The 27,084-nt window shown below is 41.6% G+C and overlaps 1 protein-coding gene across 1 annotated transcript in view; it reads left to right on the top strand.

The window, feature by feature from the left end:
* The window catches only part of POT1 (protection of telomeres 1), a 277,216-nt gene that overhangs the window by 193,617 nt on the left and 56,515 nt on the right, over positions 1-27,084 (top strand). Inside the window, exons 11-14 of the mRNA XM_019509285.1 lie at positions 16,997-17,160; positions 17,556-17,644; positions 19,991-20,035; positions 26,131-26,287. Of these exons, the coding sequence (XP_019364830.1) occupies positions 16,997-17,160; positions 17,556-17,644; positions 19,991-20,035; positions 26,131-26,287 (455 nt within the window). The remainder of the gene's footprint in view (positions 1-16,996; positions 17,161-17,555; positions 17,645-19,990; positions 20,036-26,130; positions 26,288-27,084) is intronic.

Below are 27,084 nucleotides of genomic sequence, written 5' to 3'. Positions count from 1 at the left end.
TTATTAGACCAGCTGAATAATTGGGGAAATTGTTTTTTACAAGCTTTTGGACACACGCTCCCTTCTTCAGGCATAGGAAGAGTCTGCTGGTGTTTGTATACTCTGCTGGGTAGAATAGAAACTTAAGCCAATATGCAAAATACAGGTCTGTGAAAATGAAAATGTGAGGCAGGGAAGACCAGAGGGGATGGGAGTTAATAGGTGTGAGACAGGTAGGTGAGGGGAAAAAGAGAGGAGTGTAGATCAATGATAAAATATATCTGGTAAAATGCAGAGAAGTTACCTGGGGTTATTGGATGGCAGGCAGGTTACAATTGCCATAAATCCAATATCTATATTTAGTCCATGATTTTTTGTATCCAGTATATTTATGAAGTGACGTTCATAGGCTTGTCTATGAAAGGTGTTTTGTAAATTCTCTTTGAGGATTAGAACTGAGAGATTGGAGAGAGTGGTTGTCTTGTGAGAAATGCGCACCCACAAGTAATTGGATATTTTTGTCTGATGAATTCTTGGTGTGTGTTCATTCTGGTATGCAGTTGTTGTTTGATTTCTCTTATGTAGTTTCCACCAGGGTGTTCAGTGTACTGGATGAGTTCCATTACATTTCTGGAGGTGCAGGTGTAAGATCCAGGGATGGTGATGGTACTGTTGTGGGGGTGGTAGAGATGGGTTAGCAGGTTTTACATTTCTTGTCCCAGGATTCCACTGGATATTAAAGCCAGAGAAACCCTTACAAATCTCTAGTTTGACACTTTTATAACATAGAATTTCATCCAGTATAATAGCCAGGGTAGTTAATGTTTTATTAACTCATTTGAATGGAGAATTAGTTAACAGACTGCTAAGCATTACACACTGACCTGCATAGTGTCAGCTAGTCATACTTAAAGTCTATTGGGAAGAAAGTTTTTATCAGGACTAGTTTACACAGTGCTGCCTTGTGACTTGCACAGTGAGAATTAAGTAATCACCATCCTATCAACTATTTTGTCTCCTCACAATCATGTAAACATGGAGATCTCCTACTTAAAAGTATTTCTAGGAAGGTCTTTGCAAGTACAACTTAATGAAACATCTTTTTGGGACATAGAATACGTTAGCTGTAATCATCTGTCCTTATTGGTTCCAACTGCAAAAGCCACCAGCTGCTTTTTGAACCTGGTTTCCTAATGTAAAGTAAAACAATAAAGGATTTTTTCTTATCTTTCTGCAATAAAATCAATGCATTCTTCTATTGAAGGATGCATTATTTGTTCCCTTGTCTCAGTACGTGATATTTAGGACATTAGGAATGTTTTATGCCATGTTTTAAGTATGGCATGCACCTTTCTAGTCCAAGTTACTGAGTGCCTGGTTTTGTCTGTTTTTTTAATCCCCTTCTATATCGCTTTATATTTCTGTTATAGACAAAATCAAATTTATGTTAGGTACTTGCATGGCACTTACTATTATGCTTTCTCAACACTCCACAGTTCATTTCTCTCCATGAGGTAGGGAAACTGCTTTTATCCCTGCACTACCTGAGACTAACTAAAGGACAAAGAGACTCGATGGCCACATCCGGACAAATTGCCTCAGTGTATGCCCCTGCATGTGCATTTCATTGTGGGACTAACTGTCCTGTAATGGGCAAACTGCCCTTGTCTAGCTCCACCCTGTTCTTCAGCTAGCTGAGGAGCTAGATGCTGGGACCAGAACTGATGCTGGCCCCAGTGGTCTTACCTGGTGGCCTGGAGCAACAGGGACACAGGTTGGGCAGCACGGAAGCTTGGCCGCCAGCCAGGGCATTGCTCTGGATGGCCTGGTCTCCATGTCTGTATTATGCTGATCTTTGTGCGTGTTTTTTTTGTTATCAGGAAATTCCAGTATCAAATATTCACCCCACGCTGCAAATTTCTAGTGTGGGGCACATTTTAATGTTCACATGTAGTTTGTGGTACTACAAAGAGGTTTGCAGTGCCAGAAACCTCGCACCCCTGCACATCTGGATGCAGCTTGTGAAGCAAGGTCGTGGTGAAGTGGGGGATTAAACCTGTTTCCAAACTAGCACTCAAATCATCAAAACAACCTTCTTCCTTTGTTAGCAGTAGTGCCTAGACAAGCCTCTCTGAATTCTAGGAAGGATTGATTTGAGATTTTTGTAGTGTTATTGAAAAGGCTTTTGAGAGATGGATGAAATGGAAGGAAGTGACAGAAGGCAATGTATAAGGATGTTTAGTAAAAAATTAGAACAGTTAACAGCCTAGGTAAAAGCTTTATCTGACTAGGTAGATTGGAAAAGGGGAAGCTGGGAGAAAAGGAAAGAGACTTGAAATGTTACCCACCTCCTTGTTATTGCCAAAGGACAGAAGAAGGAAGAGGCTGGTTTTGTATCTGTGGTAGATAGGGAAGTGACAGGACTTGGCTCAAATCTGGATTTGAGAGTTGGAGGACCAAAGAAACACAGACAATAGTTTGTAGGGCCAGAAGGGACCTGAGCAGATCATTGAGTCCTTCCCCCTGCCATGGCAGGAAAGAGTACCGGGGTCAAACAACCCCAGCAAGGTGTTCATCTAGCCTCCTCTTAAAGACCCCCAGGGAAGAAGCCAGCACCACTTCTCTTGGAAGTTGGTTCCAGATCCTAGCCGCCCTGACCGTGAAGTAGCGCCTCCTGATATCTAGCCTAAACCTGCCCTCTGCCAGCTTGTGACCATTATTCCTAGTCACTCCTGGAAGTGCTCAGAGGAACAGGGACTCCTCCAATGCCTGCTGGTCCCCTCTGACTAGTTTGTAACAGGCCACTAGATCCCCCCTCAGCCTTCTCTAGTAGAGGCTGAACAGGTTCAGGTCCCGTAGCCTCTCCTCGTAGGGTCTGCCCTGCTGCCCCCGGATCATGCGAGTGGCCCTCCTCTGAACTCTCTCCATGTTGTCCACATCCTTCTTGAAGTGCGGCACCCAGAACTGGACACCGTACTCCAACTTCTGCCTGACCAGTGCCGTATAGAGGGGGAGGATCACCTCCTTGGATCTCACCTCAATGGTCCCAAGATACTAAATCCGCATTTTCTCAAATGTTAAGAAAGCAGCCCCTAACCATAAAAGTAAGAGTGATTTCACAGCATGATTAATCGAATAGGCATTCATTTGTCCCTGAAATTCACTAGAATTTTAATTGCATACATTTTCTTGACTAAAGGCTAAAGCTAAAATGTAGAAGTTAAATCTGCTTTGTATTCATTTTACAGCATTTACTTTTTGCTGTAATAGATGGATCGTATTTAGGGGAGATTGTAATAAAAATGCTGATTCCAGGTACTGTACGCTGAAACTTTACAAGCCTTTGAAGTTTAATGGCTATGTGCACTCAATTTTGCTTGTTTGTCCAACAGAATAAACTAAAATGACTCCTAATTAAAACTGGTGGTTCTTCGTAAAAGAGAGAGTTTACTGAAGGGCTTACTAATATTATAAGTAGGTTGTCAATACTTTTTAACAGAGAAAAATTGATTAAACCTGGCTATATTATTCCATTTAATTCTTCATGTTTCTTGTTCTGCAGTGATCAGGAAAGAATTTAAGACTGTGTTTGACATCCCTTGAAAACAGTGGGTGCATCTACAAGTGCAGTTAATGAGAAGCAATTATGTCTGGTACATGTTGTGCCAATTTATTGCTCTTGGGCACTGCGTTTGAATGTGTGCCTGGGACTGCAGCGTGTTGAGCTGGGGTGGAGTGGCCCCAGGCTGGCAGAAGGCACATTGAGTCAGCCTGTGCAACCCTGCTTAACAGGGTGGGTCAGGCTGCTTTAACCCAGCTCAACATTCTGTGGAGGGGTTGGCTGGGGCACAAAGATGCTCCAGTGCAGGATTTACCAGCATTCAGCTCCCACACTGAAGCACCCTCATGCCCCAGCCAGCCCTGTCAGCAGCTACATGTGTGTAGCTGTGCAGTAAATAATTCTGCCTTAGGATAGTATTTGTATTTACAAGTTCTAACATGCCACAGAGGTAAGTAGTTTACCTGCAGCCTAATAGAGCTTCATGTGTAGATGCGAAGCTTTTACTGCTGAGCTAATTAGGCAGTTCCACAGTAAAATGGCTCAGGTAGATGCACCCAATAGGAGTTAAGCACGTTTAAGAGCTTTTCAATCAGAAGGGATAGAAAAGCCCCCAGAATAGGGCCTGTATGCTGGGGTTTTGGCAATTTAAGTTCATAGAAGCAAGAGAATGCTACACTATTCATTGAGACATTTTTTTCTGATCTTGAAAGTCCTTCATAATTTTGTTGTCATGTAAACCACTGATAAAATAGTAGGTTATACTTTCTAATATTGTCATGTACCATTTGCAGCAAGAGTTACAGTTTGGAAATTGTGTTTAATATAAAAATAAACTAGTTTATACAAACTTAGTGTCAATATAAAAACATTGGAAGACAATGTAAAAACAAAATATTTTAGTGTACACTACAGAAGTTCAAAAGGATTTAAAAGGAACAAGACATCTGTGAGTAAACAATAGAAAGTGTAGAGAAGCTGGTTGGGATGTTAGACTGAATTTATAACCAATCACAGAGTATGATGTCACAATCACTCTTCCCACAGAAATATGTTTAAAACTCACAGGGCCCGTCACACAAGATATTTACTGCAGAGGTGCCTAATTAGCTCTGCAGTAAACATCTCTGCATCTACACATGTGACCTATTAGGCTGCAGCAAACTAATAAACTCTGCAGGAGGGTGGTACTTATAAATACAAATACTGTCCTGCTGCAAAGTTTTTTACTCAGCAGCTCTGTATGTGTAAACATTGATGGTGGCTGGCTGGGGCACAAGGGCCCTTCACTGTCGAGGCTGCCTCCCACACTAGAGCACCCTCGTGTCCCAGCCAGCCCCTCCTCAATGAGTTGAGTCAGGGCAGAGTAGACCCGGGCTGGCAGGCTGCCAGCTGGGGCTGCTCCAACCGGGCTCAACCTGCCACAGTCCCAGAAACATGTTCAAACACAGCACCCAGGAGCCATAAACTCTGGCACACATTGCACCAGAGTTTATTGCTGCGCACTAATAGCATGTGTAGATATACCCACACATTCACGGCATATGCCATTGAAAACTCAATATTTGAATGTAACATATTTTTTTGCCAGCAAGATTTTTTCTGTTGAAAAAGCTAGAGAATTAGATAATAGCTACATTTTATTTGCTACTGATGAATCATCTTTACCTTGCATAGAGTAGGTGTGTTCATCTTCCCGTATCAGGTAAGTTTGTGATTCTTCAACATTGTTCTTGAAGTCTTTTGCCTCCAGACCTCTTACGGCCTAGCCAATAAGAAAACATACATAGCACCTTTTCAGCCATATAAGAGGCCCTCCTTAAATTGGCAAAAACGAAGGTAAGGTCTTCTTTCTGTACCCAGAGCATTATTGCCCATTTTTAAAAGGGAGGTGGCATTTCTAAAATCTTTAGTTCTTTTGTTCCCTTAGCATAAGTGAGTGTGTGCACCTGTTTGCCCTCTCCTCACACAGTTTGACCTTGCACATTTGATCTCATTATGAACTGCAATATAGAATGCTGACATGGATCAACAGATTACTAGTGCATGTTGTATAGGCATGCTGTACATTGAGTTTCACAAATAGAGATTAGATACTTAGATATTTAATATTTTCTGATCAGTAATATAACAGGTGCCAAAGGTGAGTATAAACAAATTATTGACATAATTACCAGATTGCTCTGTTGACCTGTGCTAGCTTCTTAATGGATGCTGCTGTAAACCTTATTTAAAATAGTGTGTTGTTTTAAATAAATGCAGACATACCAAGTATATTATGAGAACTTGGTCTGATGAGCGTGTGTATGCTTCAGCCGTTACTATGGTTATTCACCATATGTTTCATAAAACTTTTTTAAAACTTTTTTAATTTTCATCTTTGAACTCTCCTAATACCTATTTCTACCATGAGTTTTCACCCTGTTCTATACAACATGTTTTGCTGTTGATTGGTATTTTGATTAACTGAAAATCAACATACCAATCAACAGCAAAACATATGTTTTATTTATTCATATTTGTAGACAGTTCAGAATTGTAATTCATTAGCACAATTATTCTGATTCAAATAAGGAAAGCTTCTTTTTTGACTTTAAATGGTAGTCCTCAAAGAGTACAAATATAGAGTGGTTGTGAATTATTTAATTATAAACAAGATTATACAGTAGCACTGGCTAAAGTTTTTATAAAAGTGCTGTATGCTTTTTCTAAATATATTTTCTGAATTGGCGTAGTGTTACTAACAGTGTCCAATGCTGCCTCCCAAAGGATTTTTTTAATACTGCACTTTGCCTTACATGGTACATAGTTGCAGCTAACCTGCTTTTTCTGTTGATATTCATAACTGTATGACTTAATATTTGGCTTTGCTTGCTATAATAGTTATCAAATCTCAAAAAAATGAATTGGAGTTGCCAACAATGGGCAAGCATACTATGTATGGTTACATTCAGAATGCAATCAGAAGCAATATTCTGTGAGTCAAAGAAACTTGGAGAGCTTTATCATTGATTAATACACTGCAGCATAGTAGTTTCACTTTGAAGTTCAGAACAACTTGTAATGTGCAGCAGTGGCTTGTAAACACTTGGTGGGGGGTGTTGTTTTTTTAAATCCAGTATTTCTTATCTACTTTTTTTGAGTAAGTGATAGTTAATGTCCAGTTACATAATACTCAGGTGACTCATTTTGTGCTCTAGAAATTGTTCAGTTGCCTCCAATTGTGTAAGCAGTTACTTTATAAAAACACAGTTCCAAAATTGGTGTTTAACTTCCTCAGATCTTGGTAAATCTCATCATCAGGCAATTAAAAGACCCAAGTCATAGCTTATCAAAAAGTTTTATTTCTGGGGGGTTTTGATACAAGTAGTAATACAGAACTTAACTATTAAACAATATGTACAGCTCAGGAATTCTTGCTATTAGCCAAATTTATAATATGGTTCGTCTTGCATGGTTTTTTATTGATTCAACCAAAAAAAAACCCTTGTATGTGCCTGGGTCTGTGTTTTATTCACTTTTCAGACTTAAAATTGAGGCCAATAACCCAAAGTTGACGCTACTGTCTGACCCTCATAGTCACTCTCATTTTAAAACAAAAGTCCTAATAGCCCTTTGGGTAAAATTTTTACTACTTGCTAGACCATAACTCTTCTGAATTTCCTCATAATTTTAGAAAGGGAAGGGAGAACAAAATTAGTTTAAAAACAAAAACCAAGGTGCAAGAAACTGTGTTTACCCCTTGTGAAGCTATAACTTCTTACTCCAGTAATCTCCTTAATAGTTTAACATGACATTCACTGTTGTTAAAGAAGTTTGTGGTATTTTACAGGTAATAGAACATCCTGTAAGAAATAGATACTAATATATTTTTAGTATCCCATGAGAATTGTTATCCTGTAATTTATTTTATGTATTGTGTAATCAGGATCCAAATAATTGTAACTTACTCCTTGGCCTAGTCTGACTGTATGGTGTTTTCTTTGACTTTGTTTTTAAAATATTGTTATACACATACTACTAGTAGGCAATTCAGTGTCACCTTTAAATTCTTTATGTACTCACTTCTGAGGCTTTTCTAATTTAATTCTGCAGCTGACAGTTCCATATAAATAGTCTTCTTTCAACACTGAATCTTTTTTCTGTAACCTACTATCTTTCCTGATCTCACAGTTCTTCAGCTATTTCTAATTGACTTCTCTCGGGCTTCTTATTTTCTCCCTGGAAGATTTGTTCTAGTTATGCTAGATACGTGAGGGTATCCCTATGTCACTGTATGATTTCACATGAAGTTCAAGTCTGTGGGTTTTTTTGCCTACTTGCTAACAATTAGCCCATAAAATTTTTGTTTTAAAACTGTATTTTGGGGCAGTGGGAATTGAAGCTGCAGACCAGTTACCAGTTTGTCAGTGACATTTTCCCACGTGTCTCTTGTTGGATTAATGTAGTCTGTTTCTAGCACGCTGCTCCAGATGGATAAATCGGAGGCTTGTACTGTCTGTTTGAGTATACCAGTACATTTGGAACACTGGGGGAAAATGAACATCATATCTTACCTTTGTAGAAACTAGTGGCATTTATACACATACCTTTTTGTCCCATGATGTGTCACAGATCCATTAATCAAGTCTGCTCTTCACACGAGCTGATGCGAACTGCACTGCGCTGAGTGCCCTTCGTATAAGTGGCAAAATGCGCAACAGCACACAGAATACATTGGGATGCGCTTTTGAACTAAAGCACCTCCAATGTGTTTTGGTTCAAAAGCGCGCCACCAATATTTTCTCAGTACTGACATGCATTTTACTGCTTATACAACTGCAAGTGTCACAGTGCCAGGCTTTTCAAAGCGCCCAGCGCTGCATTACTTCCATGTGTAAAAATCCCCTAGTTTCTTATGTTCATAGTTTCCTAGTTGTTAGGGTTGGATTGGACCTCAATAGATCATTGAGTCTGACCCCCTGCCCTGGACAGGGAAGAGCACAGGGGTCATATGACTCTAGCCAGGTGCTTGCCCAGTCTCCTTTTAAAGACCCCCAAGGTAGGGGACAGCACCACCTCCACTGGAAGCCTATTCCAGATTCTGGCAATCCTTACTGTAAAGAAGTTCTTCCTGATGTCCAACCTAAATCTGCTCTCTGTCAGTTTGTGGCCTTTGTTCCTAGTTATTCCAAGGAGTGCCCTGGTAAACAGAGCATCTCCAATTTCTTGCTGCCTCCCACCCCGATGAATTTGTAAACAGCCACAGAATCCCCTCTCAGCCTTCCCTTGCAGAGGCTGAAGAGATCCAGGTCCCTCAGTCTCTCCTGGTAGGACCTTACCTGCAGGCCTCCAACCATATGAGTGGCCCTCCTCTGGACCCTCTCAAGGTTATCCATATCCCTCTTGAAGTGTCACCCAGAACTGGACACAGTACTCCAACTGCGGCCTGACCAATGCTGCATAGAGGAGAAGTATCACCTCCCTGGACCTGTTCGTGATTCACCTGCTAATGCATGATAGAGTGCAGTTAGCTTTACTGATCACTTAGTCACATTGCCAGCTTATATTCATCTTGGAGTCGACTATGACTCTGAGATCCTTTTCTGCCACTGTGCTGCTGAGGTCATCCCTTAGCCTATAGGTGTGTTGGTGATTCCTTCTCCCTAGATGCAGCACTTTGCACTTGTCTTTATTCAACTGCATCCTGTTCTTTTCTGCCCACTTTTCCAATTTGTCCAGGTCTGCCTGGATTTGATCCCTTCCCATTAATGTGTTTACTTTACCCCATAATTTCGTGTCAGCCGCAAATTTAGACAGGGTGCTCATTGCTGATTGTTTATCTGTTCTTACTGTGAAGGAAAAATAAAAAAGAGAAACTTCCCCCTAAATGTAGTAGTAGTAATAATAATAATACGAAAAGTTTTTGAAATGTGACAAATACAATATGGTTCAAAACCTCTTCCATTCAAACTTTTTTCATTAAACGAGCTTAGTTTAAAGTGCCCCGCTCATTTTGCAGCATGGGGAGAACTGATGCATATGATGCTGGAGTATGGTGATTACCATGCTCCAGCAGACTCAATTAATCGAGTCTGCTTCTGCATGCTGTAGACGAGCCTCCCTTGCATGTGTATAGGAGCCCTCATTTTTCATTTTAAGAAAGTAACTTTCTATCCTTCATGGTTTTGCAGAAAGGTTTAACAGTATGAAGTGAATGTATCCTGAAGGATCCAAAACCAGAAGGAAAAGAAACTAAAGCTTATTTTAAAAGAATCATTTTTGTAGCCTGACTTGTGACTTGAATGTTTGAGGTTAGTAATGTTGAAAATATAGCACGGGACAATACCATTAATATCTTTAAGATGGAAGAATTTATTGCTCTAATATAATGTAATGCTTAAGAAACCAAATAACACAGAATCATAATTATACAAACATGAAAGCTTACATCAGTGATTAGTATTTATCTTACAATTTATTTTACTGTATACTTAAGCTGTAAGAGACCTGACAAGTTCAGACACAGTTCTACAAATGAGCCCCATGATCACTAAAATGCAGCAGCAAAAAAAGCAAAAATTATTTTGGTTTACATCAACAGGAATATTAGATGCAAGACTTAAGAGGTGATAATGATGCTCTGCTTACCACTTGTTAGGGCTCTTTCAGAGTGTTATGTGCTCTTCTTGGCTCCACGTTCTAATAGGGGTAAGGAGAAGTTGAAAAGGGTCCCAAGGTGGACGACAGAGATGATAAAGGGCTTGGAAGGCAAGCCATACACAAAGAACTTGTGAGAACTGAGCAATTTTAGCAGCGATTATGGGAGTACATGATGGCAGTCTTCAACTATCTGAAGATCTTTCATAAAGAAGAACATATCTCCCTCTATACAAAGGGCAGGACCGTTAGCAGTGGCTTGAAGTTGCAGCGAAGTAGGTTTAGACTGGATATCAGGGGAAAACTTCTTCAATGTTAGAAAAGTCAGGCAGTGGAAGTTAAAGAACCTCACAATATTGGAGGTGTTAAGCACTGGTTGGGGATGTTCTAGGAGTAACTATGCCTGTGATCTACTATGGGTATTTCTTCCCCATGGGGGCAGGAGGGAATTTTTTTCCCCCTCCTGCTGCTGTGTGTGTGCACGTGTGGGTGGGGGGTCTGTCTTCCTCAGAAGTATTGAGTATTGGCTACAGCCAAGGCTGGGGTTTTTGACATGTAGGGGGTGCACACAGGTGCACATGGACCCCCTAACACTGGCTGCTGCCGGCAGCGCCTGTGGGTGGTCACTGCTCACCACCCCACCCACCTTGCTGCTGACACCGCCAGCGGTTGCCAATTGCTGGTTGATGCTCGTGACCCCCACCCCGGTACTGACACCTGTGGGTGGTCACTATGCCCTCCTCCCCACCCCAGCCTTGAGAGGCATGTGATGTTCATGATTTTGACTGAAGTGTGCCAATGCTCTTCCTTGGACTTAAAAACCCAGAAGTGCTGGGTAGAGCGTCAGAGGGTCTTGCCCTTTGCTCAGGGTCAGACTATGTTTCAGATCAGGAAGAAATTTTCCCCATGATCAGATTGGTATAGGCTGCAGGGGGATTTGCCTTCCTCTTTAGCAGGGGCATGGCTGTCTTCCTTCAATCTCTTGAGCATATTTTAATAACCAGGAAAATGTTGGCCACTCTGGTCCCCCTCCTTTACCTGTGGCAGATTAGAGTGTTATGTTTTGTGTTTGTGTTGGGATTGACTGCATAGTTTTGCTAATAGGTTAGACAATGGATTTATATAAGATAGTTTGGATAGCAGTGATCTTGCTCCTAGCAGGGGCTGGACTAGATGACCTATGAAGATCCCTTCCAGCCCCATTTTTCTATGATTCTAGGTATCAGAAGTTGGTGTGAAGTTGTCTTCCTCAGAAGCATGGGCCATTGGCTGCAGCCAAGGCTTGGGATTTTGACCGGGGCGTAGTGATGCTTTAGCTGGAACTTAAAAAACAGAGGTTCCTGGCTAGAGCATCTTACTCCACCACAGGGGGCCAGACTGATCACCACGTTTGGGATCAGAAAGTGATATTACCCTACAATGAAACTGGCATGGACTGTGGAGAGTTTTGCCTTCTTCTGTAGTGAAGAGTGCAGTCATCTTTTTGTGGCTCTCTTGCATATTTTAAAACTACTTCCTGTTCATGCACCATTGGGATTGACAGTAGCTTTCTCTCCCTGCTTTACCTGTGGCACATTAAAGGGTTTGTTTGTTTTTTTGATGTTTTGGCCATTATGCCTGATACTTGTGTGTGAAGGTTGTTCCTGAAGTTTTTGAGAATCGGCTAAACAAAAACTTGTCTAGATTAGACAGGAATGGTCCTGCCTTGAGCAGAGGGTTGGACTAGATGGCTTCCTGAGGTTCTCTCCAGCCCTATTTTTCTGTGATTCTAAAATGTGTTGTTTCAGTAAAATCATTTCAGAGTTAAAGGGTCAGTGACTACAAACTATGAAATTGAATATTATACTGCAGTAAAACCTAGATTCTTCACTAAGTTAAGTTCCTTAGCCCTTTATAAAGATGAGGATTTGTGAACTAGCCTGAGGGGGGGGTGTGTTGTATATAGCTACTACAAAGAGCTGTGCAGGAGTTCTGGGGTTCTCTAGCTGTGGTTTGTTATAGCTTTCATTTCAAAGGATATCACATCTGTCACGAGCTTCAGTTGAATGGAGAAGTGGTGCCCTTTGAAGTAAAAGCTGAAGCAGTCTACTGAACTGTCCTTAATTCAGCTACCCACTGCAAATTAAGTGGATTGCAAACAACTAATGATCCAGGTTCTTACGCATGTATCATAGTGTATTGTGTCTGCTATGTGACTTTCCACAGAAAAGACCTTGTCAAAAAATTTTAAATAGATTCACTACATCTGAACAAATCCCTTTAGCTGAAAAATCCCACTCTAAAACAGAAGCAGGTTACCTCTGTATAAATTATCGGTCACTATCAGTAAGACTGTTTTCCTAGAGGATTCATCTGGAAGGGTGGAGGAGGATAGGAGCATGGGAGAGATATTAAATAATCTAGATAGAATCTTTCCAGCATTCTTGCAGAGCACAGCTTAAACAAGACAGCAGCAAGTTTGTACTCTTACCTGTGTTTAGAAATAATCTACATGAAGGCTTTTTATCTGTTGAAGAGCATGAGATATAGTATAGTACCTTGAAAAGTACCAAATTTCCATTCCATCAAGAAAATATGCATTCCCCTCATCACTAATTTAGTTGGAGGCATTTTCAGGAAAAGAAGGGCAACAACAGCTTAGTTATTGAAATAATAATATATATTCCGTCCTATAAAAGGACTTTTAGAGAGCTAGCAGAAACAAAGCATCCAGTTGTTCAATTTAAATCCTGCACTTGTTAAGATTCTGATAAAATCACATCTCTAAAGGATAGCCAGAACTCAAATTGATATTTACTTGCTGCGTGTGTGTCTGTGTGTATTATTTCTTTAAATATACCTGAAATTGAAATAAACACTGCTTTATTCACTTCCTAGAAAGCAGAGGTTTGGTGCAAGGTGTTTAGTTAAACAAACACTGATGATAGCTAAAATTTTGGCTTCTAGGTAAAGAGAAGGATCTCAGAATATAAAGTTAGTACAAACCCTCTTACTCAGTGACCTGAATTAATGCTTACATAATGACAGCTAACTCCCATACCAAGATAAAAAGGAGTCACAGCTACTAGTGGTTAGGCTCAGAGGGAACTCAAAGAAACATAGTAACTTGAGTTGACTGAAATAAATTTATTGTAGGCCATAAGGATATGATGGCTGTCATAATAAAAATTAGAGATCAGTCTTTTTCCCTTGCTCCAGTTGAATGCTTATTACCAGTGTTATTAAATTATTATTGCATGTTTTATTCAAATTATTTAATCGTGTTTTAAAATAAATTCTGAAATCTGTGGGGTCATGATGATGCTCTGGAAATAAATGTGAAATCTACTTATAAAGTTTAGATTTTTAGAATCTTACAATCTTTAGAGCCTTTAGAAATGGCTCCAAATGTACATGTCCACAAATACCTTTACTTACAGCTCTCATGATCACTTCCCAGACACAACTTCTGCCTTTTCTCTGTTTTCTTTATATTATAGCAGTGCTGTCTTCAGTCCTTCACACCTTGCAAACTTTCCTCCTCTTAAGTCTCCCTCTAGGACTCATTTATTTTGATTACCTTCTTTGTCTTAGGATTGATTTCCACAATTATTGAAAGCAAGTCTCACATGGTTTTAATGGAGCATTACCTTCAGTATGTTACCTCTGGTGCCTTCACATCTCAATATTTCTCATCATCTAAGGTGGTAAATGCAAAACACATAATCACATGTTCCTCTTTTTAAAAGGTAACTATTAGGGTGTGTAAACAACTAAAGCATGTTTCATGGCAGGTTACTGCAAATGTTGCCTAAAACCAATGATTCTATAGATATAATTAGCTAAATCATTAGCTAATATAGATTTGCATAATTTGGGCATAACTTGAATGGTTTCCCTGGAGTTTACTGATTTATACAACTTGGAGACCTGGCAATAAATCCAGTGAATGACCCTTAGAGTTTTCTGTCAGTTTGGTGTCAGTTATTACTGAGTCTAGCACTAGTTAAAGAAAAATAAAAACAGAGCGAACTTCTGGAAATTTTTGATCCAGCATCAGCTTGGTAAAGGGGTGCAATGGAGGATTTAATAAACCCTCTAATGGCCTAATAAAATGGTCTAATGAAAGATATCAGATTCACCCAAAGAACCTTGTCTGCCTATGTTCTTAGACCAACACGGCTACAACCTACATCCCTGTAATATGGAGGATTTAAGTTTCTTACTACAATCCTCCCCCTCCCTTTAATTTTACCTTTGGAAATTTGCTCAGAACAATGTGTTCACACAAAGATTTCTAACTACATGACAATGGAACAAAGATTCCTTTTTGTGTCATTTTGCGCCTGAGTTCTAAAGTGATCAAGGGATTTAAACAGCCAAGCAACTCAGCTTAGTGGTTGGGGCATTCCTGGGAAGTGGGAGATGTGTTTGAATTCCTTCCATGTCAGGAGAGCCTGGAATAACCTTAAGTCCTGGGTTATGTTTCACAAAGGAATTATGTCTAATAGTAAATTAAATTCAAAGTTCCTTAAAAAAGGTTAACAGGGAATTAGCAACATGACAATCTGCAAATTTGCCTCCCATAAGAAAAATGACATTTTTATTAGCATGTTAATTTTAAAATGCGTAAAATGCCAAATAATCTCATGACTTTTTTCTTCCGAGATACCTTAGTGAATAGTTAACATTATTTTTATAGTTTGAAAAGACTGTTTAGACGGAACAAAATTCATTCCAAGTAAAGAAGGTAGACCACTTTACTTACTCTGCTCTATTGGAGAGTGAATCTGGAGTAGTACTAAATGGTTTGGAACTCAGAAAAGTGTAGGTCTTTGCTTTGATTTTCCTCAAAGTACTGTTTTACCTGAATCCAAGATTACTTTGAATTTAAGATGATCTGCCTCCCAATAATTAGATTCTGAACTCCCACCCCTTATCGCTCTGGCCCTTGCTCCCTCCCGCCTGGTACATGTGCCTGCACCCCAGCTGCCTGTTCCCTGTAGCCACTTGTCCCCCACTACCTGTGCCCCCCTAAACCTAGCTCCTGCCCCAACCATTTGCCTCTCCACCGTTGACTTTCTGCAGCAGCTGTAGCTAGGGTAGTCTGCAACAGTGGTCCTGGCCTCATCCTGGCCCAGCTTGGGAGGAGCAGCCAGGCCAGGTCAGGACCCAGAGAGTAGCGGTTGTACTCAGCCTGGCAAGATGTGAGCAATGGGATATCCCAGGGCTCGGTCCTCGGGCCCACACTGGTTAACATCTTCATCAGCGACTTGGACAAGGAGGTGGAAAGCACACTGTCCAAGTTTGCTGATGACACTAAGATGTGGGGCGAGGTGGACACACTTGAAGGGAGAGAGAGGTTGCAAATAGATTTAGACAGACTACAAAAGTGGGCAGATGAGAATAGGATGGGGTCCAACATAGATAAATGCAGGGTCCTGCACCTAGGGAGAAGGAACCCACAGCATGCATACAGGCTAGGGAGTTCCCTTCTTGAAAGCACAGAGGCAGAACGGGATCTTGGAGTCATTGACTCCAAGATGAACATGAGCCGCCAATGCCAGACCGCAGCCAGCAAGGCCAGCCATATCTTGTCATGCATCGAAAGATGCATCTCAGGCCGGTCCAGAGAGGTGATACTCCTCCTCTGTGCGACTTTGGTCAGGCTGCAATTGGAGTACTGTATCCAGTACTGGGCGCTGCACTTTAAAAAGGATGTGGCCAGCCTGGAGAGGGTTCAGAGGAGGGCCACCCGCTTGATGAGAGGGCAACAGGACAGGCCCTATGAGGAGAGGATGAGGGACTTGAACCTGTTCAGCCTCAGCAATATGAGGCTGAGGGGGAACCTGGTGGCTGCCTACAAACTCATCAGGGAAGATCAACAGCAAATAGCTAGAGCCCTTTTCTCCCCAACACCACCTGGGGTGACGAACAATGGTAATAAGCTGATGGAGAGTAGATTTAGGTTAGAGATCAGAAAGCAATTTTTTACAGTTAGGGTGGCCAAAATCTGGAACCAACTTCCCAGGGAAGTGGTCCTCGCCCCTACCTTGGCCAAATTCAGGAGGAGGATGGATGATCACCTGTCTGGGGTCTTGTGCATTCATTCCTGCCTGTGGCAGGGGGTCAGGCTAGATGACCCTAGATTCTGTGAAACTATGACTGGGGTCGGGGCTAGAGCAGAAGGTAAGCAGCAAGGGAGGGGCAGGCTGCACAGCCTCCCCTGTCCCCCCCATGCTTCTGAACTGCATGCCACAGGTCTCCCCCACCCTCTGTGCAGTCTCCCTTCCACACTTCCTACTGTTTACCCCCTCCCCAGCAGCATGAGCCACCTAGGCCCAGAACAGGCAATGGCTCAGCCATGGCTTCACCCAAGTCCTGGAGCCTGGGCCACAGCAATCGTGTGCCCCAGCTGGTACTTGTATTAAGGTAAATCAAAATTTACCTTGTTGCGGGGGGACCTCATCTTAGATTCAAGTAAATATGGTAATTATCTGTTCATTAAACAATTAAATTACATTTGTTGTATTAATTTACTCTTTTTGTACTGGTGCATAAGGCCAAATGCTCAGTGTTATCAAATAAACCACATATTTGTGATTCTCTGGAAAGCCTGACTGAATCAATAAAAAGGCATTCTATGCCTCTGGGAAAGAAACACATTGGCCTATTTGGTCTGTAGCAGCAATGTCTGCTTGAGGAGCAGACATTATATAAAGCCATATCCATGGGGCAACTGGTGTGTTGGAACAGTTGTTCACCAGCTTATTGTTGTGAAGAAATTTTAATAAAAATTAAGAAATGGATAGATCCTCAGGATTATCACTTTTTGTTTAGGTTGGAAGCTTTCTAAGAATTTACAGCCTACATGCAAAGCAAGCCAGTCCAGAGAATCAGGCTGATGTTTCGTATATAGAGTTTCATCTTCATGGTGGCACCTGTTATGGTCGAGGATTTGGGGTCCTACCAGAAAGTAATCCAGATGTTAAAGAACTAAAATCGTAAGTTCTAGAAGTTATTTTTGAGACTCAACCGAAGGGGTGTGTGTGTATATGTGTCTGTAAGCAAAATGTATACATTCTTAGATTATTGTTCACTAAGTATTTTATTGGATTGGGGTCTATAGAAAGAGAATAGCTAAGAGATCAACAGCCCAGTGTACTTCATATGAAAGTCCATGCTTATAGAAAGTTCCACCTCTCCATTGGCACTATATTGGACACTTACTCAAGCTGCTACCTGAGTCAACATCCCCATTCCTGAAGCATTTGACTTATTCCAGTTGTAGGCCCATCAGAGTTTCTGTTGCCTGGATACATTGCATCTACATTCTGAACTGAAAAGGTACATAGAAAATGTGTTTACTTGTATTTTTAAAACCTTTACTTTTTTACAGATTTTTGGATTCTGTGGATCTCACAGAGCATCAAAATGTGGAAACTGTGTCTTCAATGGAATTGGATAGTACTTCTGACAGTGTTTCAAGTAAGAGGAATTGGAAATTGATTCATGTCCCCATGCAACATAGACATATCACTATCTTGAAGAAAACTTGTAATGTTCTTAATTACAGAGCATTAAATATCTATAAGGTTGATGACTTATTCGACCAGAAATCAATGTTAGCTGATGCTGCTTCTATGTCACAGAAGTTGTTATATTAATAAAAGATTAATGCCTTAAAAGGACTTTTAGTGATCAGTTGAACATAGATAGTGAGAATCTCACCTTTGCTTTGGTGGTAAAAATGGCATTGTAGAGTGATGGTCCAGGGAACATACACACAGAAGTATTTGTTTGGCACTTCTGCTAAATTCTTTGCTCCAAAGGTTTACTGCCTGCTTCCCTTCTTAAGTGACGGCTTCCATTTACATAATAGAGTTTAACAAAAGGAATTTTTCTGTTGGGTATTTAGGATAAAGAGGAAGGCAAAATGTTTCAAAGAACCAAGATGCTGTCAGTCTAATTTCTGTGTGTTTAGAAGCCTTATTCCCATTTCATTCTGTTGAATGCTCACTGCCCAAACGTTTTACTTGATAAAAAGACAGACCTATTTGTGCTAGTATCTAAACACCAACATCTTGAAAAAGAAAAACTAATGTACTAAATTTTTTAAATGATATCGTTTCCTTAAAAATTTAAAGAAGCTGGTGTCTGGAAGGAAAAGTTTTTACAGTCATGGTTGGATTTTTTAATTTAATTTATAATTTCTTTGTACACATCTTTCCCAAATTAATTTCCTTCTATAGGCAGTAGGGTCCCTTAAAACTGCAAGTACTTAGGTGTTCCTGTATGAATTAAAGTATCTGAATCTCATAAGTCTTTTTCTGTATAAATGTTTTTCATGGTCAAATCTAAAAGCACTGTGAAACACTTAAAAACAGGCTTTACCCAAACTCAGGACAGAGTAGATGCTCTAATGGTAAAAGGGATTAAGTGTAGCAATTAATCTATTATAAAGCACTTTCCAGGATTTAAAATGCTTTAAATTAAGGCATTAATTTTGATGCTACATTTCTTTTGTTAGTCATGTGAGCTTAGTTGATAAGCAAAACTTATAAGAAAGAACAAATGCAAAGCATAAGTCAGAGCAAAAGCTGATGGATTTCTGAACTAAGAATAATTTCTGACTGTGGAAATTGCAACATTGCAACCAACAAAACCTGAAATTGATATTAAACAAAGCATAAATGTAGCACAGAATTCTGTTTGCTTTTGTAGGCCTAAATGGTAGTTTTCTCGCTGTACACTGGGCTGCTTTTGGCCTTCACTCTTTGTTGTGGCACAGAACTGTGTGATGCACAGACCAGGTGTGTGTGGTAGGCTTTGCACTGGCTGGGCACATATGGGGAAGAGGAAGAAGATGGGGCTGTCTTATTTCAGCTTGCTTAAGCAGCAGCAGATGCAAGTTCTAGGGTGCAAAGGGATCTGAACCTGCATCTCTAGCTTCCCAGCACAGCTACCTTTCCAATGCTCCTTTAGAAACCGAGCATTTAGTAGTATTTGATAAACTAGATGGAGAACAGTACAGTGCAAAACTTTTTGTCCCATTGAAAAAAAGAGCCCAGACTAGAACCTAGAGTCTTCTCCCTTTCCTCCTGGCTTCATGCATCTCCCTCTCTTGGCTGCGGCGGGGGTCAGCTTCAAAAGGAGGCCTGGAGATGTCTATATAAATCCTGTCTGGATGAGGAGGTAGGCCTAGAACCCAGCTCTCCTGCTTTCTGGGCAAATACCCTAACAACCTAGTTGTAAGAAAATCTATTGTCCTTCTCTGGCATTAACATCCATTAGTCATAGGTTTCTGACCAGCAACGTTAACCCGTCCACAGTGGATACCTGCCCATTCAGTGCATAACCAATTGTGCATGCTCATCCTATGCACCTGCACACTTACACAGCTACAGTGCAGGGATAATAAAATTACTACCTGTGCATAAGTGCCAAAAATGTCACTTGCACAGTTAGAAAACTACCATTTAGATGCAGAAAGGGAAATAAAATTCTATGCACAGTGTTACAGGGAATAGCATGTCACGTGATGACATTAACTGCTTTTCTATTAACATAAACACAGCAATTATGTGTGACTTTATTCAAAATGGATACCAATCTTACCAGTTTAAAAAGTGATAAGTATCAGTTCCACACGCCGTTTTTCTCAAATGTCACCTGTTAACATCTGATTTTAAGTTTCGTACTGACTTCTTTTTCTGCTGTACTACAAGTGATGTATATTTATTTAGAAAGTAGTTCTGTATTCATATGCTCTTCTGCATGCGTATTTAGTAACAAAAACTCAAAGAATTTTAATGTGTTTTTTTTGGATTCTAGACTCAGAAGTATATTTAGAGAGATGCCAGCAATTGTCTGTCACAGGTAAGAAACAGCAGAAAGATTTCTTATTACTTATAAGTAACAAAGATAAACAGTTGAAGTAGCTGCATGTATCTGATTTCCGTTATGGATGCAACTGTTTAAGCCATATGTGTATTCTGACATAAATTAAACTATACAAGTGTTCTTTTTTGGCCTTTGGGATGCACATATGTTCTAGAGCTGTGCAAAATTTCGATGAGTGTTTCATTTTGACACTGTTTCAGCTCATTTTGCGCTCAAAGCAGCGAAATAAAAATGAAGTGAAAGGCTTTGAAACAGCCTCAATGAAACGAGGGCACTCAAAACATTTCAAAAGTTTTGAAAAGTTTTGAGTTTTGAAGCTGGGGTTGCAGCTAAAGAGAAACTAAGAAGGGTGGGGGAAGGACTGCTCTGATATTGACATGTGCAGCTGGCCAGTGACTATGATCCTCCTCTGAAGTCCCTTCCAATCCCAGTGCTCTGGGGGAGGGACAGAAAAACAACATAAAAAGCATTGCTTGAACTGAGCTTTTTCTGTGCCTTGGGATCAGCTTACTGAGCCATCTTCCAGCCACTCAGCAGCATCAGAGAAAAGCTTATCACTTCCCACTTGCTAGTTTATTCCTAGCAAGTGGGATCCAATACCTTTTGCTTTCATAATACCGTTTATTATTATATTAATTCCTTTCAATTTATTCTTCCCGCAAAATCCTCTTTTTGTTTTTGTTAGTCTATTTTAATTCTTTTCCCTCCAGAAAATAAATCTGCTTTCTCTCACAGCGCGCATTCCATTCACTGTACAGAGCAGCACAGCATATATTGCATTTTATAATATACAGTTTATTCAGAAACATATACAAACACTTATTTTATTTATTACATAAATGCATACATACATACATTACATAAATATATACATACAATTATCTACATATATCACATAAATTCATATTACATTACAGAAGAACACACAGACTTTTCAGCACACCAAATACACTATAAAACACACTACGAAGCATGCTGGAAAGGCAGCAGGCAAGCCTTCAGGGAGGGCCGGAAGAGGGGGTAGAGGGAGAGCTGGAAGTTCCCTCCCACCTCCCAAACTCAGACACAGCCTCTTTCCTACAACTAGCAGGCATGAGGCTTCTGGTTCTACTGGCAGCAAGGAGAGGGGAGCAATTAGATTTGGTGGAACTCCACGTACCTGATGCTCGAGATGCTGGTAGAGCAACAGAAGGCCAGCCATGAGTTGGCCTTACTCAGGGAGATTGGGATCAGTGGCCCTCTTAACAGAGCTGAGTGGGATACCATCTCCCAGATCTTGGTGGCCCTCAAGCCCTTCTTTGAGGCCACGAAGACCCTCAGTGCTGGCAATGCCTTCCTTAGCCAGGTGATCCCTGTATTGAAGGAACTTCAGAACTAAATGGAGAAGTTCCAAGGGTTCAGCGTTCCTGGCTGGGGCAAGCCACTGTCACCAGACGTGCAGGCAGTGGTAAGGTGACTGAAGGAGGGCATGAGGAAATGGCTTGATCTCTTGAGGTCCAGTGCGGTCCACATGCTGGCCGCCATGTGTGATCCGAGGGTGAAGGAATACCCGTCCAGTCTACCAACCAGTGTTCCAAGCAAGAGGATATTCAGTATTGCTGGTAATGTAGTGACACCCCACCACACCTCCTTGGACCCCAGTACTCTTTCCTGCCATGGCAGGGGGTCGGACTAGATGATCGGCTCAGGTCCCTTCTGACCCTAGAAGCTATGAAACTATGGATCCTGGTTTAGTGGAGCATCTAGTGCTCCTGAAGATGAACCTCCCACTCCTGGGGTTCCCTAAGCTCCACATGCAGATGGAGTGAGTGCCACCCTCCTTGCTCCATCCTCACTTCCTTCTTTTTTTTTCCCCTTTGGTTTTGCAACTGTTTAGTGCCCCACTCTCAGAGCTGGAGGGGGCACTCACTGTATCACCAGTCAGCAAGGGAGAACATGTCCCTGCTAAGCTCCCATGCTAGGACAAACTTGGAGGTATGGGCAGGGGCTATGGAGAAGGAGGCCCCAGATCCTGGGCAAAACCACTAAAACTGCACACTGCAAGGGTCATAGGGCCTGGTGGGACTGCTGGTGGTGGAACAGTCCCAGTAAATGCCAGGACTGAGGATGTCCCTTGTGAAAGGTGGGTAGGAGGCTCCTTACAACCTCTAGCCAACACGCACGCACGCAAGCTCGCTCGCTCGCTCTCGCTCTCTCCTGGCAAGGGAAAGTCTAGACCTGTCACATCTTTGACAGGCCTGAGGCTTTCTGTTTGCAGTGGAGTTGTGAGGCTCCAGGTGAACTCAACTTAGGTGCCTGGAATGCCAGCTTTCAGACTGAAAAACCCTTTGTTAGGCTGAGTAAGCACCTGCATTTGGTGTGTGTGCTGTTCCTGGATGGAAGAAATAGTAAAGAAGCCAGAGGCTGGCATGCAATGCAGGCAAGAAAGCCAGTCAATGAGAATGGAAATGGAGGCGTCAGGGGGTGAGGGACAGGCTTGGGGGGACGGAGGGGTGGGGAAGGGGGATGTAGCAGTGCAGGTAAAAATGGAGAGTTATCTGGGGAGTCAGATGGCTGGCAGGTTGCAGTGTGTCAGAATTCCAACGTCTATATTGAATCCATGAGTTTCTGTATCCAGGAGATTAAGTGAAGTTCATAGGCTCATCTGTGAAAAGTGGTTTGTAAATTCCCTTTGAGGATCAGGCCTGAGAGATTGGAGACAGGTAGTTGGGTGTTTTTGTCTTTGATAGATTTTTGGTGTGCACTCACTCTGGTGCATAGTTGTTGCTTGGTATCTCCTATGCATTTTCTTTCAGGTTACTTGGTGTCCTGATGAAGATGTATATTGTGAAGATATTTCCATACTGGAAATATTTTTGGCAAGTTTTGCATGTCTTGTCATGGCTTGGTCTGGATCCATTCAGTGTGTTTTGGGCTGTAGGAAGTCGGCTTCTGGTGACGAGGTTAGCGAGGTTCAGTGCTTGTTTAAATTTACAAACCGCTTTTCATAGATGGGCCTATGAACTTCACTTCATCAACCTCCTAGGTACAGAAACTCATGGACTCAATATAGACATTGGAATTCTGACACTGCAACCTGCCAGACATCTAACTCCCCAGGTCCCGCTCCACTTTTACCTGCTGCATCCTCCTTCCTCCCTCGCCCCAGCTTGTCCCTCACCCCCTGATACCTCCATTTCCATTTTTACTGACTGGTTTTCTTGCCTGCATTGCATGCCAGCTAGGGCTGTGTTGAAACACTATAGTTTCGTTTCAATGTTTGTTTTGCCTTTTCGAAGGGACAATGTATTGTTTCATTTCAAAGCACTGTTCTGTTTCATTTAATCAAAACTGTTTCACTGTTTCAGTGCATTTCAACATTTTACCCATAGGCTATAATGGGGAATTATGAAAATGCCTAAAACTTTGTCATTTCTTGCCTGATTTGGATGCAAAATTGCAAAGCTGGCATCTGAAGGCATGATGCCTGCCAAGTTTCAAGGAGATAGGTGCAGAGGTTTCTGGGAAACTGCACCTCAAATGCTGCAAAGCACAACTCCTGACACTTGCTAGCAGCAGCTGCCTCCTCTCATTTGGCATGCAAATCTGGGGGCTCGCACCCCTGGGAGGAGTCTGGCACTGGGTAAGATTGCTGCTGCTGCCAGTCCCAGGCAACAGCAGCAGCGTCCTCTTTTGGATGCACAGATCTGGGGGCTTACCCCTGGGAGGAGTCTGGCACAGCCCGGCAGCCCACCTGGGGGTGTAAGCCCCCCAGATTAGTGCCCGAAATGAGAGGAGGCTGCCTCTGCCACCTGGGACCAGCTCTTGACACAGCCCGAGCCCAGTGCCGGGGAAGATTGCTGCTGCCACTGGTCACAGGTGGCAGTGGCAGCCTCGTCTCGTCTGGAGCACAGATCCAGGGGCTTGCACCCCTGGAAGGAGTCTGGCAAAACCCCTCAGCCTTCCCAGGGGTGCACACCACTGGATCTGCATGCCAGATGACAGGAGGCTGCCGCTGCCACCTGAGACCGGCACTGAAGCCAAGTAAGCCGGGCTTCGAAATTTGAAACATTTTGAAAGTTTCGAAGCAGTTTCAAACCATTTTGTTTTGTTTCAATTTCGCTGCTTTAAGCTTGAAACACGTCAAAACAGATTTGAAACAAAACACCCAGTGAAATTTTGCACAGCCCTAATGCTAGCCTTTGGCTTCTTTACTATTCCTTCCATCCAGGAACAGCACACACCAACTGCAGGTGCTTCCTCAGCCTGGTGAAGAGTTTTTAAACCCTAAAGCTTGCTAAGATATATTTCTCCAACTATTCATTTGGTCTACTAAAAGATATCAGATTGACCCAAAGAACCTTGTCTGCCAGTGCCATGTCCTTAGACCTATCACCTGTCCCCAGTCAGCTGACCAGAAGGAGGCAGGGCCCTGGACACATCTAAGCCCCAGAGCTGGGGCTGGCAGCTGCTGGAGAAGAAGCTCCTGCAGGAAAGGGAAGAAAGTCTCTGTGACAGTTCGGCTGCATGAGATGCTAGTACTAGTGTGCTACAGTGCTTACCTGTTGTTATTTAAAGTGGTGGACCAGGCTGAGGCTGGAGGGGAGGAGGGGACCTCTTTGGGACACGCTACCGTGTCATGTAGAGGTCCCAGTGCCAGTGAGGGTGCACCTTAACACATACACACACAGTCACATGTCTCAAGTTTTGCTTGTCAGCAGTTTTATGTGCAGTTTCCCAGAAACCCCTGCATCCTGTCTGCTTGAAACTTGGCAGGCTTTATGCCCTCAGCAGGGGCTGCCATGCCTGCTGTTTTAACCCCCCTGGACCTTCACACTTACAAGTGACACAAGTTTTGCTATGCACAGTTTGAGGTGCAGTTTCCAAGAAACCCCTGCACCTATCTCCTTGAAACTTGACAGGCGTTGTGGCCTCAGCAGGGGCTACACTCCCTGCTGTTTTCATTTGAATCAGGCAAGAAATGACAACTTTTTAGGCATTTTCATGATTCCCCATTATAGCCTATAGGGAAAATGTTGAAACATGTCAAAACAGCAAACAGTTTCGACTAAACAAAACGGAACAATGCTTCAAAACAGCAAAACAAAACACTGTCCCTTCAAAACAACGAAACTGAAGTCGAAATGGAGCAGTGCTGTTTCACACAGCCCTATGTTCAGTTTAAGATGTGTTCATCCTCTAATGTTGGGAGTGTCTTGGAGAACTGCAACCACTGAAATCTCGTATGGCTTTCATTGGTACATTTTGAAATAGGAAGAAATGTAAACATTTTTTATATGAATAATCATTCTTCATCTTATATCGAACCTTAGAATGAACAATTTGACATATAATATTTTTAAAGCTTAGCCTACCACCACACATTCTTTAAAAGATTTCTGTTATCCCACCTATTACCTATTCCTGCCACTATCTCCATAAACATAGACACGGGATGAACCAAAATTGGTTTAAGTCAGGGGCATTAAACTCACCCCACCGCTTGGGCTAGATCCAGCCCGAACCACTATTTTCTTTGCAGGCTAGATCTGGATGCAGTGGCAGATATGGTGGGTGTTAAAGCAGCTATCACTCACTCCCTTTTGCTGGCATGGAGTGGGACTTCATGCTTTCCAACTCTTGATTTCAGTGGAGGCCCTCCCTGCCCCTTTGAGTCCTGCCCCTCTGAGTTCTGCAGGCTACATGCAATGAATATAGGCTAAATCCAGTCCATGAGCCATATATTTGACACCCCTGCTTCAAGTGGTAGTTCAGATCACTATTTTACCTAAACCTTTAGGTAAGGTAAAATATTAGATTTGTTAATCTAATATTCAGTTCCAGCAAGAGAAAGGATCCACCAGCTGCCACTGAAAACTAGTACTAAAATTTAAAATCTGTTTTTGGAATTGTAAGTTTTCAAATATAATTTACAGACATTAGGGTCTAATAATGTTTAAGAAAAGTTTCATTTATTAAAAAAAATAGGGAAAATATTTTAAGCACACCCCTGTCATGTCCTTCTGCTTACCCTTTTGTACTTCTGTGTTGTTTCATTATTTTTGATGGTTTACATTTTTATTCTTTTCCAGTGCTGACAGATCACCAGGATTTAAATGAAACAGCGTTGAATACCATTTTGAACAACCGCACTCCTCAACAATATCGCATTAGAGCAAAACTGAGAACTTTTAAACCCCAGAAGCTTTATCAGTCCATTAAACTTTATTGTTCAAAATGCAACTCACTGTAAGTGTCTTACATAACTATTTAGTGTTTTAGGATTTCTAGGTTTTCTTGTATTTCCATCTTTCTTTTAATGGTTAAAATGAGTTGGATTTTAATCCATTTCATTTCAAGCAAAAGATGGAAAGGTTACTGAAACCAGATGGGGGAAAATCTGTGATCCTATAAGATGTTCTTATTTTGCCCCATTTAGTATACCCAAATTAGACTTAGTTTCAGTTCCTATATTTGGCAGTCAGTTTTGACCTGGATTTAGTATATGGAATTACTGCATGTAAATATCTATTCTTGACCTTTACACCCTTCTTTTTTGTACACAAGTGCAAAAAGTATTGGTGTCTGAGATACCTAGTTTTGGCTTTTGTAGTACTATGAAGAAGGTAACTCTCCACAGAATTAAAAGCAGTGTTTGGCTTCATTTATTAAAGTTATTTTTATTCAGGGCAGGAAAATACCATTAAAAGAATACTCTCAGGAGCAATTTTGGCGTGGCCAAACTCAGTCTTGTAAACCAAGCATAAATTTATTTAATCTTTGTTTCAGGAAAGTGAATTGAATATGTTAATAAAACAGGCAACCTAATCCCTTCTAGCACAGCTTGAGATGTAGAGGGATCTAATGGGTTGTGAGAGAGTCTGGGAGTCTCTTACTTCTGGTTTCAAATCCTAATTCTCTCATGTGCCTGCCAGGGGTCTTACAAGACATTTTACTTTCCTGTTTTCCATCTTTAAAATGTATAATGGCTAAAATATGTAATGTCTTCCTTACAGAGGAGGGTTGTGAGGATTGATTTGTTAACA

This window comes from Gavialis gangeticus, unplaced genomic scaffold, assembly GCF_001723915.1.
Source record: "Gavialis gangeticus isolate Ggan-Ray unplaced genomic scaffold, GavGan_comp1, whole genome shotgun sequence".
NCBI classification, from domain to species: Eukaryota; Metazoa; Chordata; order Crocodylia; family Gavialidae; genus Gavialis; species Gavialis gangeticus.
This window is presented reverse-complemented; position numbering and strand designations above follow the sequence as displayed.